This window comes from Halichoeres trimaculatus, unplaced genomic scaffold, assembly GCF_033239565.1.
Source record: "Halichoeres trimaculatus isolate MK-OKI-2021-1 unplaced genomic scaffold, fHalTri1.1 fHalTri1_scaffold_13, whole genome shotgun sequence".
In the NCBI taxonomy this organism is placed as follows: Eukaryota; Metazoa; Chordata; class Actinopteri; order Labriformes; family Labridae; genus Halichoeres; species Halichoeres trimaculatus.
Window position 1 is genome coordinate 10,528,606 of NW_027437191.1, and position 16,512 is coordinate 10,545,117.

The 16,512-nt window shown below is 40.6% G+C and overlaps 1 protein-coding gene across 1 annotated transcript in view; it reads left to right on the top strand.

Moving 5' to 3' along the window:
• Nucleotides 1-16,512, top strand: part of cdk19 (cyclin dependent kinase 19) — a 62,464-nt gene that overhangs the window by 19,118 nt on the left and 26,834 nt on the right. Inside the window, exons 3-4 of the mRNA XM_074685271.1 lie at nucleotides 11,851-11,961; nucleotides 12,813-12,953. Of these exons, the coding sequence (XP_074541372.1) occupies nucleotides 11,851-11,961; nucleotides 12,813-12,953 (252 nt within the window). The remainder of the gene's footprint in view (nucleotides 1-11,850; nucleotides 11,962-12,812; nucleotides 12,954-16,512) is intronic.

The following is a 16,512-nucleotide window of genomic DNA, read 5'->3' on the forward strand; positions in this document are numbered from 1 at the left end:
ATCCTGGGAGAGTCCATCAGGAAGCATGTCCAGTAAGAACGTTGAAGGGTCACGAGATAAGTTGTCTTTAAGTAGATTTTCTACTTTGCCATTTACATCAATCCAAAAACACTGTATGAAGGGGCAATCCCAAAATATGTGTGTTTGATCTCCAACAAGTCCACAATATCTCCAACATTTATTTTTAACCCCACTTATAGAGAGAAAGAATTTTGATGGGGCCCTGAAGAGACGTATTTTAAACTAATCGAGCTCCTTCCTGAGTTGGCTCCCTACCCCCCTTATGACGACCAGTGCAAACATTTTCCCAAGTCTCATCATCAAATGTCACATTAAGTTCCATTTCCCATTGTTGTTTCATATGTTGTGTATTGTCAGACACATACATCAACAGTTTTTATACATCAAAGACACTTGTTTATTCAGTGTAAAACATATTTAACTACTTGTACTATAATTTACTTCTTGGGTCCATACAACCTCAGCTTAAAGAAGTGTATGTTCATCTATTTGTTTATATTTTCAACCTATATTTAAACTGAATAATCACTGAGGGTGGCCTCTAATGAAGAACAGAGGAAAAATAATTCATCAGCAAAAGACCCCAGGTTATCGAGAACACAAGAATAATAATCACATAGACATAAACACTTAGAAAAAAACATTCTGATACATGTACTTGCCAACATTTCACATTGACAAAGATGCAGAGGGTTGTTGATTTCATTTAGCTAACTGTATTATTCTACTTTCTGTTACTTTTATGGCTCCTAATATATTTTGAACATAATTATCCACCAAAATGCATCGTAGCCTGACGCTTACAACTCTTCTTCCTCCATCTACTGTAGGGAGTGGGGTCATAGTGGACATTTGCAAACACTTGACAAAATAAACTCAGTGATTACACAAAATGAGCTGAATAGAACCCTAAGAAGGTGAGATAAGACCCTGTTTTAACCAATCAGAATCAAATACTTATAGTTTTAAATAAACAAGAGGTCATTTGACATTTCTATACACAGCAGAGATATTTTGATGATATAAAAGACTTAGATTGTTTTCATCATGAACCTGATGTGTGCGCCTCACATTGTGAATTAAAGGAGTGTGAGATCCGGACCTGTTATTGTCAGACAGACGGTGTAATGAGTGCTTTCAGGCTGTGTGTTCAGAGACGTAACATTATAATTGTGAAGCTGTTAGCTGTGAGTAAAGCTGTCTGTGTCCTGTTTGTTCGCCCTGCAGGACTCAGCGGTCCCTCAGAACTCCTGAGCATGCTGTAACCAAAACTAACAACCAACAGCTTGTTAATAACTGTACTGTTACCTAGAGGGTCCACTTCAACGCCTGACTGATGACCTCTGACCTCTTCACGACTCTGGGATGGGTTGAATCAGCAGCAGTGATCAGATTTGAGTCGATGAGTTTCATCGTTGAGTCTGAGTCTGCTGACAGATTGAACGCTCAAACACCACCCTCTTCAAACAGCCTGGATCAGGGTGGGTTTAACCACTCTCACCTGTTCACTGCATCAAGTCTGAAACATTGTTCATGACTTTGTTATTCCCATGACCTGTGTCCTGTATTCACTTTCCCACAATAACTTTTGTTCCTCTGGGGCGACCTGACCTCAGCCCTTTCCTCCCCTTTCTGCCAGGGCAGCACATGTGAGGGCTGAAGGATGTTTTTGGTTTGAGAGAGGTTTATTCCACAATGCGATAAGAGTGTTATCTCTCCCTCAGTAACAGTGATCTACTGCCGGGGGACTCAGCAGTTAGAAATCAGCCTGAAGGACGAATACATGAAAGTTAAAGTCTGTCTTTTTAAGGCAAACTCTCATCTTTTATGGCTCGTCCTGCACAGGCTGAGAGTCTTCTGTCCACATGCTGATCGCTGTGCAAACAGCAGCATGTTTCAGTTGTATTTGTAGAGTGTGTTGGCTGAAAGCTGAGAGAGATGGTTGCCAGGGATCAGATAGTGTTGTTAGTGTAATGGAAGAGTTCATGATTTTTAGACACTGTTTGGGGAAAGAGTGTCTAACCCAGTCACAGCCAGGGACACAAACTGTACGTACAGTATGTGTTAAATCTGCCGTTTCACTCCGCATATCACTGCTGACTGAGTGTCTGAGAAACCCTAACTTGTGGATGCTGCAGCCTGCGCGCCATCAGAGACACATCCTGCTCTCAGTCAGCAGTAACAGTCTGTAAATAACACTGAACGGTGCTGCTGGTGCTGCTGATGTCTCATTGTGACGCCTATGGCGGTCACTTTGTGCATTCTGCAGCGATCAGGCTTAGCATGCATGTTCTCCCTGCAGACAGAGCTGCAGTGTTTGTCTCTAATGGCAGGCAGAGAGCATCCTGCAGAGGATTCACCGACCTGCTTCTCTCCTGCATGAGAGACGCCATTAACCAGTTCGAAGGAGCAGGAGGATCCAGGCTGCACAGCTTTGTGTCGGGTTTTTGTCTCCTGAAGGTCTTATGGGCCTGAGGACACTGGGCATCATGAACCTGGCCTCACCTGCCTCGGATAGCGACCAAGGTCACTCAGAGGTGCATATAATCATTGCTAACAGCATGCTAACAGTTGAGTTATCAGGCAGTAGGCAGCTAGCCTGTTCAGTACGAAAACATATTAATGATAAACACTGATTTAAATTTTTATAATCTCCCTGAGCAGATCTGGCCGAGTTGTAGAAACGTGTGAGGAGTCAGAGTCTGAGTGGCTGTACTCTGTTGTTTTGCTTTGTTTTAAAGTCGAGTACAGTGAAAGCTGTGACACGTAAAACAGGATGAAACACTCTGCAGAGCCGTCAGAGTGTGTTGGAGGACTCCGAGGAGGCGTCAAAAGTACAAAGGTTCTGATTTATGGAGAGAAGACTGACACACTCAAACCTGCTCCTCTGTCACAAACACTCTGGTTGTAGGCGCCTCATCCTTTAGAAGATAACATCGAATAGTTTTAGTCAACTCCAACCCGTGACTGAAACCCTCTGCTCTAGATGTGAAGATATGGAGCTCTAAACGCTGACCTGGATATGGTCTGGTTCTGCCACGGCCCACTGAAAGTGGACTGGCAGCTCTGGCTGGAGTTCGGCTCAGCTGAGGATAGTTGGAGGCCGTCCAATGAGAGGCCTTTACAAAAACATGACCTATTTAACTCTGAGGAGGAACACAAAGGCTGCTCTCTGTCTGCTGCCAGCGCTGTTCTCGCCTCTTCTTTCACACTCAACTTGAGATGAAACTCACTGATTTTTGTGCTGCACTGACTGGTGTGGAGCTGTGTGTGTGTGTGTGTTTGTGTGTGTGTGTGTGTTGGCCTCTCTGTGGAGTGGCATGTTTTGCTGCAGAAAGCAGGTCACTGCAGAGATGTTTGCTCCATGGCTGCACATGATGAAGAATAGTGTTTGCCTGATGGCGATAAAGCCGGTCACAAGACTTCAGCACATGGAGACATTTCGGAGGCCGTTGGGCTCCCTGGGCTGAGGCCGGGTACGCTCTGCTGATTGGAGCCTGTGGTGGTGCTTTCACAGGACTCCGTTTTATCATCTGCATTAATATAGATTTAAATATAGCCTGGATCTTTATTGCAGATGACGCTGAAATGTTTCATCTTTTTTAAGACTGACGTACACAGATCGTATATCACTCGTTTGTGTGCCGACACTGTCCATGTGTGTGTCATGTGTCTGTCTGTCCAGTCAGACCATCAGAGCACAGCCTGCATGTAAACACAACAAATGGTATCAGTGAAAAGATGGGGCCTGTCTCATGGTTGGTTAGTTGAATTAGAGCTGCTGCTCACCAAAATGTAAAAGTCCCTGTGAGGACTTTTTAAGTGATACCGAAATAGCTCCACTTTTATATGTTTTCCTGTTTATAATCCAAGATTTAAAATCAGATTATCAGCAGCACAATTGATTATTTTTTAATATTTTTTCTTAGTAGAGTTTAGCAGTGAGAAGTGAGATCTGTCCTTTTTCTTTGCAAAAAAGGATTTCTTGTATTTACTTTGAAGTAATGGTGGACACACAAAAGGAAAAAAGGACAGAAGAGCAGAAGAAAGCTAAACAGGAGAGTGATAGAGCACGAGCTAAAGGCTAATTAGCCAAAGGCTAATTAGCCTTTAGCTGGCGCTGTACCACTCTATAACACAGGGACTTACGTGTTTGTCATAATGTTCATTCCAACCCACAGTCAGCAGTTATTCTGCAGTGGTCTGTTCAAACTTGAGAGTCTATCAATGAAATGAAGAGTGAGGTTACGTTAGCTCTCATTGGTGAGGTTGGAGCTGTTCAAACCAAGTTTTTAAACTTGGTTTAGATTAGATAGGAGCAGCTCAGTTCACAGCCCCCTATGACTCCCACAGACAGACAGGTTTAATGTAAATCTTTATCAGACATTAGCTTGTGTCTTTATGGTGGGCTCAGAAGACTGTGTTGTCTTTGTAACTATGTTAAACATCAAGGTGAGGAGAGGTAAAGTCTTTGTGAGGTGCACAAGAACCTCTAATGATGCTCTGTTGATCCTGAGTCCTTGTAGGATCCTGAGTGCTTCATATTGCAAAAACTGAAACCAATGTCTTTTAGAGTCAGAATAAGAATCAGAAATACTTTATTTATCATGGGGATATTTGTCATTGTCAGTTGCTCAGTTGCTCTTCACACAGTACAGCAGTAGGATATAAAAATAGGCTGGGGCTGTGCAGGAGAGGGAAAGCTGCATCTTCACAGAAATGCACTGAAATGAAAATTCTCGGCCAAAACTGAAAACAAGGAAACCAAGCACGAAAATTGAAACACAGAAAGAATTACCATGCCAGTTAGTGGTACCAGTGCATTTAACATATGGCTATGTAGCCTGCTAATCTCTCTTAAATCAAGGCAGTTCAGTTGTATGAATTGTGTCCGCACTGAAACTCTGCAGTGGGCGATTCAGAGAGCAGAAGAAAGCTGCGTATGCGTGACTATTCTGTCATGTCAATAAGATAAATAACATAAGGCTTTTAGTCTTTTAGATAAAAGAACAACCTGAAAGACGAGATGTGTGCTGTGCACATCTCTCTGTCCAAGTGGGTATTCTGCATCCATGACAGCCTGTATCATTTCTCAGGCGCGTGTAACACACTGTGCAAATTCCCATCCTAGGGTCTTTCTTGGATATTTGGAAATACATCCACAAAGCAGGCCTGTTGGCCCTTTTACCAAACAAGAACACGTTGTTTGGTATGTTGTTTTGGTGACGAAAGTCTTTTGGCTGAAAACCGAAAATGCACTTTTGGCTGTTTTTTGTGGCCCAGTTTTCAGTGAATTCCTACAGAAATGGTGCTGGGAGATAATTTTTATGCCTTTCTAGCTGTGATTTTTCCTGTGGTGGTGTGGACATTTAGTAAGCAGTCAATCGCTCTATGAATGAGTTTAAAGCAGTTCTGGTTCTGAGCTCAGGTGTGTGTTTGCAGCTGTGTGTGTGTGTTTTCTCCCACAGGCATCCCTCCAGCGTTCTCATGTCCACAAACATTTCTGTGATAATAGACAAACAAGAGTTGTTTGTATCCCAGCGGCCAAACAAATAGACTGAGTTTTTCCTTCCTGATCAAATGTTTGTTGAGATCATTTCTCCTGAAGGTTTGCACACTCAGTGTTGTTGGTTTGTTTGTTTTCTTAACATGTATATTTACCTGTTGGCTGTCTCATCCTTTACTACCTCACTGGGCTCTTTACTCTGTCAAGGGACCGGATCTTTGCAGACTGTTTGAGCACATTACATAATCTTGTTAGAGTCTGCTGCTCGGAGTGCAAACACCTGAAAATCATGATGAAGCTGAATTTGTTTAAGGTTTGACTTTAATTATCAGGCAGGATAAAACTCAGTCTGATGAAGAAGCAGACAGGGATACATTCTACATGGGCCCTGACCCAAACACTGAAACGTTATCATCACAATGGTAACAGAATAATTACATGAAGTCAAAAAAGCATCAACAGAGACAGAAAGTGAGGATATCATGGACATAATGTAAGTTTCATTAACCTACAGAGGGTGCTGATAATTTAACCAGTTGTTTGACCCTTTAGAAGGAAGCAGGCTTGAGTCCGATATACTTCATGCTTATTAGACCAAAAACAATAAAGAGCTGAAGCAGATAAAAGATTGCTCCTTATCAGGGATGCAGGATATTGGATTTTTTGCCGATATCCAACATGCCAATATTTTTTCAGTGCAAATAATTGCAGAGATCATCAACTCTCTTCTATACTGGAAGTAGCATATTGTATTATGGCGTGTACTCTTATCACATTTGATAATACATTTTTTGTGCAAACTAAGAAAAAAAAATACACTTGAAACTATTTATTTATGAAAACTGCTTGTTAACAAAAAAAATTAAAAAAGATAAATCATACTTGTAAACTAGAAGAGAAAATCGTAACAATACCCACAACCAGGGCACATTTGGCCAATTTCATAATTGTCAGTCAGTAAACATAACCTCTGTTTACAGGGGACATGTGAGAAGTGCAACTGTACAACAATTAAACCCAAATTGAATAAAAATGTTTACTTTGGTAAATGGTAAATATCCCTGAATTAGTCAGCTACACGTACCTTACAGACTGCTGCTTAAATTTGACTTAAAACAGGAACCAAATATGGGACTACTCGATCTGAACTGTGAAAACAAAACCACAAAAAGTGCAAAAAATACGTACAGCTTCAGCCCATTATTTTATCGGTTTATTATATTGGCAGAATTTGGTGTGTTGGCCAATATTTTATTTTCAAGCAAGATTGGCCAATAATGTGCAGATAACATTGTGCAGCCCTACTCTATATCACATGCTCTGGATCTTGGAATCAAGATCTCGAGGTATGAGCACATCTTTGCCAAGCAGCAACCACCAGCCATGAGAAATGAAGCCTACACACAAATGCTAAAAGCTGCAGTTCCTCAAGTGTCCTCTTGAGGCTGGCTGCAGAAGCAGCAGAAACCACATACACACTCATTCAAAGAGCTAATCTTTACATCAGAGCATGCTGTGCATCCTCAACTGCTCAGCATGCTGTGTGAGATTTCATCCAGCACAACAGACACTGTTAGCCTCTCACTGACCCACGCAGTACACCAGTCCCGCTGGTTTTACCAGTTGAACCTGTCCCTCAGAGTCACACCTCGAACTCATGGCCAGAGTAAGAATCTGCACCGCTCATTGACCAGAAGGGTCTTGTGTGCGTCATGCTGTAGAAACATAGAATACCTGGCAAACATTTTTTTTACCAGTAACATAAACCCAGACAGGGTTCAGCAGTGGTGTGCACAGAGCGGGGGCAGGGGGGGCGGTCTTCCCCCCTTGTGCCCCATTTGTTGAAAGATGTGCCCTAAAGTGCCTCTTTGGAGCCAAAGTGCCCTTCTGGTTGGCACAACACACTAAACTGCCCTCTTTGGTGGATTAATGTGCAAAACTGCCCCCTTGCCTTGTTTAGATATGATAAACTGCCCTTTTGGGTGTTAAAAATATGTGCAACATGTGCCTTTTTCCCCCTTTTTTGCCCCTGCCCTTTTCATTTTCTGTGCATGCCACTGGGGTTCAGGTCCTTATGTCAAACATGAGTCCAGACCAAGTCTGTGGTGTTGAGCTGTCATTCATTCAGACAGCGAAGAGAGTTTCCTGATGGAGCTGTCAATCCTGATGTCACATCCTCTCTCTTCAATGCATCAAATACCAAATTCTAAGGAGCTTTTATACAAAAACGAACAGCATTATGATAATTAAGTACAATTGAGGAAACAGGTTTGAAAAACATTTGTCTGACCTGGTTTTGTATTTCACAGTTTGACCTGTCCTACCTGTTAACATGGAGGAAGCAGGCCTATGAGCTGTACTACGGCCCACCAGCAGGGGGAGCTCTGAATGTTTTGGCTTCACTTTTAATGAGCTTTATAACTCCCCAAAGCAATTTTGTTGCCGTTCTTAACAGATTTTTTCTTAATCTGAGAATTAAATAAAATATCACTTTGATTATCAGATGGACAAAACGAACATCCCTGATTTTGATTCTTTTAATCTTCTGAAACAAACCATATGTTATGTTATTGAAAGGTTATTATTCTTATTGCTGATCATCTCTGATATTGAATGCTTTCTCTGCCTCTGTGGAGCACGTCCTGTCCGCTTTAGATCTGTTGTGTAAATGGAGTTGTGTAACTTTATATTACTAACACATAATTATTCAGTATAATTGGTGTTTAAGAGGAATGAAGCTGGATCAGAGCTGTTGTGGTAGTCCTGTGTGAAAACCAAACAAGAGTTAGTAAGATGTGAAATTAAAAACACTCCAAAGCTTGGTTTAGACAGTGCTTATTAAAGCCTCAGTGGGTCTCAGTGGGCCAGTGTGGTCCTGCACAGGGCCATGATAGTTGGTAGTGGTGCCGTAAGCTGGTGGTGTACAGTCCTAAGCCCAGGGCTCACTCCCACAATGCCCCATTGTATCCTGAGGATCAAGGTTGTGATTAAACACAAACCTCATTTCCACATCTAGCAGCCAAATCAAACAGCCTGCACACAGTTCCTGTATTATTCCCCTCCACCTGCCACCGGCCACTGCCGCCTCACAGGAAAAACAACAGGAGAAGAAAGCATGTTTGTCTCTGCACACTGATTTAAGGAGCAGTATTACAGATATCACCTCAGAGCAGACGTGAGGATGTGACAGCAGAGCAGTAATCTTAAGGATATCTCTCTCTGCAGCTCTCTAAAGCCACAGACTGAGAGTCAGACTCAGAGACTGATCTGATTCACTCTGAGACCACAGACAGGAGAGCTCTGTCACCATCTTTAGATCACAACGACTGTTGACTCCTCAAACCAAGCCTGAGAGACCTTTACCTCTCAGGTATCACCTGCTCAAAACAGACGTTATTCCTTCATTAACATCACTCTGTGTGTGTGTGTGTGTGTGTGTGTGTGTGTGTGTGTGTGTGTGTGTGTGTGTGTGTGTGTGTGTGTGTGTGTGTGTGTGTGTGTGTGTGTGTGTGTGTGTGTGTGTGTGCGAGCCATGTAGTTTGGTCCAAACAAGACTTCTGTTGATCGCCTTAAGAAAAGTCTGGGTCACTTATAAAAGCCTATTTCACTCAGGTTAGATTAGACAGAACAATAGTTCATAGAGAACTTTTTTTTAAGATGATTAAGATGATAAATGAGTAAAACCGGTCCGGTCCAGTTAGTGAGTGTGAGCAAGCAGCTAGCATGTGGATCAGGATTTGTGTTAATGGATTCTCTGAGAAGAGAGCTTTCCCTGAGAGCTGTGGCCTGGTTCAGACACCCCAAAGTGTTTACATACATGATTTTATTTACACTTTGAAGAACTACAACATCAATATACTGCAGGTTTACAGCAGACACAGGTCAGCCTGTGCTGATTACAAATTTTGCTGGATGGTATATTGTCCTACCTTTACTGACAATAAGTGATATTAAGATTAGCAATTGACAATATTATTTTGAGACCAAATTAACCACAAATATAGAAATATTGTGTCATAATAATGCCATATACCCTTTAAAATGCAATAAACTTTTATTCCTCATTTGTATTTTTTACTGTAATAATAGGAATGTCAATAACTTTCAAATATCCTAAAAAAATGGGCTCTTATTCAAAAATTACACTTGTATAGAAAACAGTAAAAGTGCAGCATTTCTTTTGAGATGTAGCAAACTACACTTTCTGTGTTGATGTAAATCCTCACTCATTCAACTCAGTTTTTCTGAATGCTTCAAACCATCCATGAGTCTTTATCAGCCTCATCGGCTTCACCCCAAATAAAGCTGAACGATTTTGGAAAAATAATCTAATTGCAATTTTTTTGGACTAATATTGCAATTCCGATTTAGTATATGATTTTTTGGGGGGATGTTTATCTTCTGCATTACCCACTAAACTCAAGCAATAAACCATTCTATTGTATGAGCAACACAACAGGATACTGTTAACAGTCTAAACAAGTCTTTCCTCTAGGCTAGGCCCACATGTTATAGTGAAATAAGATGAAATGAAGCATGCATTGATAAAAACTACATATCTGTATTTAAGTATTACAATCACAGTAGAATACTGAATGATTGATTGAACTTCAAGTCTTGTAGACATGTAATAAAATTATCATTAATTTCCTTGAATAAAATCAGAGAAAGGAACTTAGCACTAGCCTTTTACCCAAAACATTACCAGTCTTATCCCACGGTAGGGCATGCAGGTTATTATTTAACACTGGTATTGGATCAATATCAGTATGGATCGGTGCATCCCTACATACCATGCCATTACATATTGCACTCAGGTTGTTGCAACGCTATTTAATAAATGGCTTGAAATTGAGAATGTTTCATTTGTTTTATGTTTTACTATGTTGCCTGTTGTATTGGTATGAATCAGGTATTGGCACAGTTAAATTTTAATAGATCGGATCGGAATGTAAAAAGTGTATCGGCCCATCTCTTCTTTTAAACTTTTTTTTTAATTGTAGCCTTTGCGATTTGAAAATTGCACTGTATTACATTGTGATGTCGCTTTAAATTTGGTTAATTGTTCAGCCCTAATCCCTAACTATAAAAAAAAACTATGCATGCATGGGGCTACATTAAGGCCTGCAAAATTATTTAATCAATTTTATTTATTGTACGATTAATTGATTTATTTACTATCATACCAGGCCTAGACACAGGTTCACCTTCCTGTCAGGATGTCCTTCTCCACCGCGTGCTAGAGACAGCTCTCTGGAAAATGGTTTGTTGTGATAATTTCTGGTGTCTCTTTGGTGGTGGTCTAAAGCTGGTAGTTCACTGAACTGGAGCGGTCACATGTCATTCTGTCATTGAGTATCTATGTTTCACTGTGAACCTAAAGGTTGTCTTTAAACATGACATTCAAGCATCTGCACCATGCTGACTGACAACATACTTTCTCCCAGATTCCAGTGCGACATCCGAAGAATCTTAAGACTCACCCTGAAGTCATTTAGTTACCTGAGCAGGTGTACCCTCTGTGTAGCTGCTTTAAAACCAGAAGCTGTTTTAGTGTCTAGTTTGAGCCCTGCCCCCCCTTCTCTATTCATCAGACATCCTGTGTGAAGGGTTGTAAAGAGGGATGAATGGTGTCTGTGATGGATCTCATGTTGAACAGGGGTAGGCAAAGCTGGTGATTCAGTCTCAGAGAGGAGAGCAGAGCTGCTGTGATGGGAGTCCTCCATGATGCAGCCTTCATCAGAGCCTTCAGCTGCTGTTAAAGAGACACCATGTGTGTCTCAGAGGATTAAACCCATCTAAACACGGATATCTGCTTATTGCATGTGATGTTAAACATTATGATGTAATGTTTGACCAAAGAGAGCTCTGAAGGTGTGATCACACCAGATGAAACGGTGTAGTGTGGTGACGCACACATTAAAGGTGTTAATCTTTTTATTACAGTGTTTGACATAATCTGAGCTGTTGTTTGGGGTCACCAGAGAAAGAGCGAAAGAGCGAAAGAGTTTAATCTATGAGTGACACACAGGATAAGATATGTTGTTTGCTTCCTGGAGAACAGTTCATGTTGTGCTGCAGGATAACTTTAATACACAAACAAGGAGCACATTGAGCACAGATATCACAAGCTGCTTCATGCTCAGATGTTAAGATAAGATAAGACTTTGATTACTCTGAAATTTGTTTTGTGACATCCAGCTCATGCAACAACACAACTGACTCACATTTAAAATAAGAGCATCACATTCAAAACATCATAAAAAGTAAAAAAAGTCCCACCATCCATCCTCATTTATTTTCTGTCTCTCTTGTGTCTTCAGCTCCTACGAGAACTGAAGCATCCAAACGTCATCGCCCTGCAGAAAGTGTTCCTGTCCCACAGTGACAGGAAGGTGTGGCTCCTCTTCGACTACGCTGAGCACGACCTGTGGGTGAGTCTGATACTCGAGCTGAACCAGACCTGTGTGTATTTAGTGTGTGTGTTATTAAAGTGTTTCTAGATCAGAATTGTTTTTATTTGCCAAGTATCTTCCAAAGAATACAAGGAATTTTGCTTCGCTTTTTAAGCTGTGCTCCCTTTGTACTAACATAAATAAACCAACACTTAAATTTAAAAAAAGACAGTTTAAATAAATGAAAGAAATGTACAAGAAGTTTATAAACAAATGTCAATTAAACACTTGTTTCAACCTTTGTCTTAAAACACTTGATTTTAGCCCTTTAAGACCCCCCAGTCTACAAACCCCTTCCCTCTGATTGGTCAGTCCTCTGGAGGCCTGTCGCTGGCAGAGCAATAGGCAGACTTTGGTGTTTGAGGACCCGCCCCTCCGAAGAGTCATTAGTTAATTTGAAAATCCTGATGTAATGACCTTGTTATTTCAACAAGTCCCGTGAACATCTAGTTCACGAGACTTGTAAACATTTATGAACCGAGTGTTTTCATCAGTTAATAGAAAGGTTCGAGGATTTCTACAACATATGAATATGGAGCATTTTTGAAAATCTGTACATGTTTAGCAAGAACATTCAGTAACTTAGTGTGTCCATGTTAATGTCCATATGGGAAAGAAGAATTCCCCTTCTTTACAGTTAGATTCTAGAGAGTCAGACATGAACTCTCAGTGAACCTCAATGTCTCACAGTCTAATCACAGTATGCTGTACTCTTAATAATAGCCACCTTCATCCCTGGGCTGGTTCATCCCGGTAGAAGCTGTTTTATTCTGCTGAAGTCTGTCAGTGTGACAGAAAGTAGTGATCTGAAACCTTTCCTCGCCTTGTAGCACATCATCAAGTTCCACCGAGCCTCTAAGGCCAACAAGAAGCCCATGCAGCTGCCCCGAGGGATGGTGAAGTCTCTCCTTTATCAGATCCTGGATGGGATCCATTACCTCCACGCCAACTGGGTCCTCCACAGGGATCTGGTGAGTACACATATCAGTCTCACTGCTCCAGTTTCTCCCAACAGGCCGACACACACACTCACATTCACTCATACAACCTCAACACTCAGTGACGGATTAGTTTCGAAAAGCACTAGTGCTAACACTGAAAAAACTCAGATGAAAAGTAAAATCTGCAGGACATGGAAGTAGTAATATAATTAACAGATCACGAAAAACAAACTTTAAATCAAGAGTAATGAACTTCCAAAGGTGAAGAGTGCATCCAGGAGGAATTCACAGTGCTTCACTTTTTCCACATTTTATGTTTTTCAGCCTCATTCCAAAATGAAATAGATTTATTTTTTTGCTCAAAATTTTACATACAACATTACACTCAGCCTTCTTCTACTAGCTGATTGACTGCTGCCATCACGCTCCAGTACTCTACTACCTTAATATAAACAGTCACAGCTGGCAGATATCATCTAATATTTAGTAAATGGCGATAAAGTTATATGAAGGCTGTTTCTGGATAAACTAACATATAAACACTCAGCCAGAGACTTGAGGAGCCAGCACACACATGAGGATGATAACCTCCAAATGGAGACTGAAAGCTGCTGGAGCTAACCCGCTAGTGTTAGCTACTCATTTTGTAGATTTCTGTGTTAAAACTGAAGCTGTTTGAGTCTTATTTAATTCCTGTTTCCAAGAGTCAGATGTATTCCCATCTAAAGTGTCACAGGGCCGTGTGATTCAGCAGGTGTTGCGTCATGTCAGGTGTTGTTGTGTCCTGTGATTGTGCTATTATGGCTGATCTGGAAGAGTTTGATTGTTACTGAGGTGCTGAGTGTCCTGTTCTCTGGATAAGGTCTGACTCGATGAAGTTTCTGCAGCATGTTGATATTTCTCCAGGGACTGTCCTCAGACCTGTTTTCCCACAGTGCATCACTCGCAGAGAGTTTCCATGAGTCTCAATAAAGAGAGTAATGTTCAACAACTGATGCACCGCCACTGTCTGATCTGTTAAGCTGGTTGAAATGTCAGTTTTGGTTCAGTGTTATTCTCATGTTCTGCAGTGAAAACTCTGCTGCTTCTGCCAGTAACCCAAAGGCCCCTGTAACTATTTCAAAAGTCTTATATTTGATCTAAAAACTGAAGGAGCTTTTTAAAGAGATGTTTCTATCATTAATGATTCTTTTGTTCCATCAGCTAATTAATCAGGTTTAACCATCATCAGCACACTGAGTGTTGTAACAGAGATCCCGTAAACAAAAGTAAAATAAAATAGGATAATAAAGTAGAAAAAAAGAGAAATGAATAAAGAAGCAATCAGATCAGTTGTGTGCCATAAGGAAACAATAAATAAGAAATCAAATTAGCAATAAGTATCAGATTAAGTAATATACATAATGAACATGAGAAGATGAGTTAAGATATTGCATTTATGAATCATATGAAACAGATGTTGCACTTATGAACCATGTGAAACAGATATTTCGCTTTAAAACTGGTTACACAGATATCACACATTTGAATTGCATTGGTCAGATGTTGCACTTGGAGTGTGTTAAAACAGATATCGCACATTATGACAGTTGCAGATGGATTGTACAGTCTGGACCTGAAAATTGGTCTCAGTTAAATAAGTGTGATGTGTTAAAAGTCACACTTATTTGACTGAATTATTAGTTATTATGGATGAATAACTGGACCAAGTCTTTAAGTTAACTGCAGGAAAACGTGGTAGAAACTTCTCACTGGTGATTACGTTGAATGTTCTGTTTGCTGTAGTGGAATGTGGTTAGACTAGCAGGTAACTTCTAGTGGCACACCTTCTCCTACATTCACCTTATAGACATACCGAGGCAGACACACCTGGATTATCATCTACCTGTGACACACTGATCTAGGTTATATGTCATACCTTGAGGATGAGCTGTCTGTTTGACTTACTGACCTGCTTGCCTCTTTCCCTCTGTCTGTGATTTATTGTTTTTTTCACAAGTGCTGAACTTCCTAGTACTCCCAGCTGGTTCATCATGTAAGAGTGTGTTTATGAGTGTGTGAGGTGAACCTTACAGTAAACCTTATGCTCCTGTAATGTATCGGAGGTGTAATGGGGGGAAAAGTGTTGAAACCTACAAGAGCGTGTGTCAAGCCAGCATGAGTGTGAAACTTTCAACATCTCCAGCCACATCATGAAGTTCAGGCATCAGCATAAAAACACAAAGACGTGACGAAGGCGAAGCATGTTGCAGTGCTGTTACAGACTCGCGTATTACAAAAAGCTGATATCAAACTCATTATAGACAGGTGTTAACAAGTTACTGTTAAGAAGAGAAGACTGAATAAGACTGTATTGATCTGCGATAGGGGATTTTACAGCATCACAGACATGGTAATGCAGTAAAATATACATTAGGACAAGTGGAAAACAAGAGCATGTACTTAATAAAATAGATTGAAGAAAATGTGACTGCTTCAGCCCTACTGCTCTTGAATAGTGTTGTCTTACCCCTCACTGTCTTGTTCGGATAAGAGATGCTGATCTGAAGCATCTGGGCTTGGTTTTCTGGGGATGAAAGGCACACAAAGAATTAACAAAAGTGAACTAACAACAGTGCAAAATAAAACAAAACAAAACAAAACAAAAAGATATCTAACCTAAGTGTCAATTTGAATATAATGTGAGGAGGATTTGTTTTAATTGGACTGCAGTGACACCTTTTGTGAAGACGTGACTTTTGTGTAGGGCTGCACGATATTGGAAAAAACTGACATTGCGATTTTTTTGGGGGTTGCGATATATATTGCGATATTTAAAAAAATAATTCACCAGATGACTTGAATAGCTCTGTTTGGAAGAATTTGGATGACTCACAATGACACCATTGTATTCCTATAATACCGTTAAATCCAGGCTAAGGGGGTTTATCTGTGAATGATGAAGATTGCTGTATATGAAAGGGATCCAGGAGGCCATGTCTCTGTACAAAATAGAATAGGTTTCAATTTCAGTTGCTTTTTTTCCATTTCTCCAATAAATGGGGGAAATGCAATAGTCACATCACATGCACGATGTGACTATTGCGCATGCGCATATTGAGATGGCGATGTTCAAACGATATATTGTGCAGGCCTACTTTAGTGTGTTTGTTTTGGAAATGAATGGAGATCAGATTGAAACATTTTGTTTGTTTGAGACAACTTTTTATACCATGTGACAAGGTTTGGTATTTATATGCAGTTACGTAACGCTGTTTTTTGAAAGGTGACAACAAGCAAACTTTGTCATTTTGTACCGTAGTAGGCTGCTAGCTGCTATATTTAGTGGGCTGCTAGCAGCACAGTGCTCTGTGACATGTCTGTAATCTTAGTAAATCCGGTTTATGTCCTACCAGTCATTTACCAAGGATTTTACTGATAGACACTCAAAGTTTGAACAGACCACTGCAGAATAACTGCTGACTGTGGGTTGGAATGGACATCATGACCAACAATCTAGCTTGTGATTAGCCTTTAGCTAGTGCTCTATCTCTCTTTGGTTTCTTCTTCCCTTCTGTCTTTTTTTGGTCTGACAGTTAGGCTCCTGTGT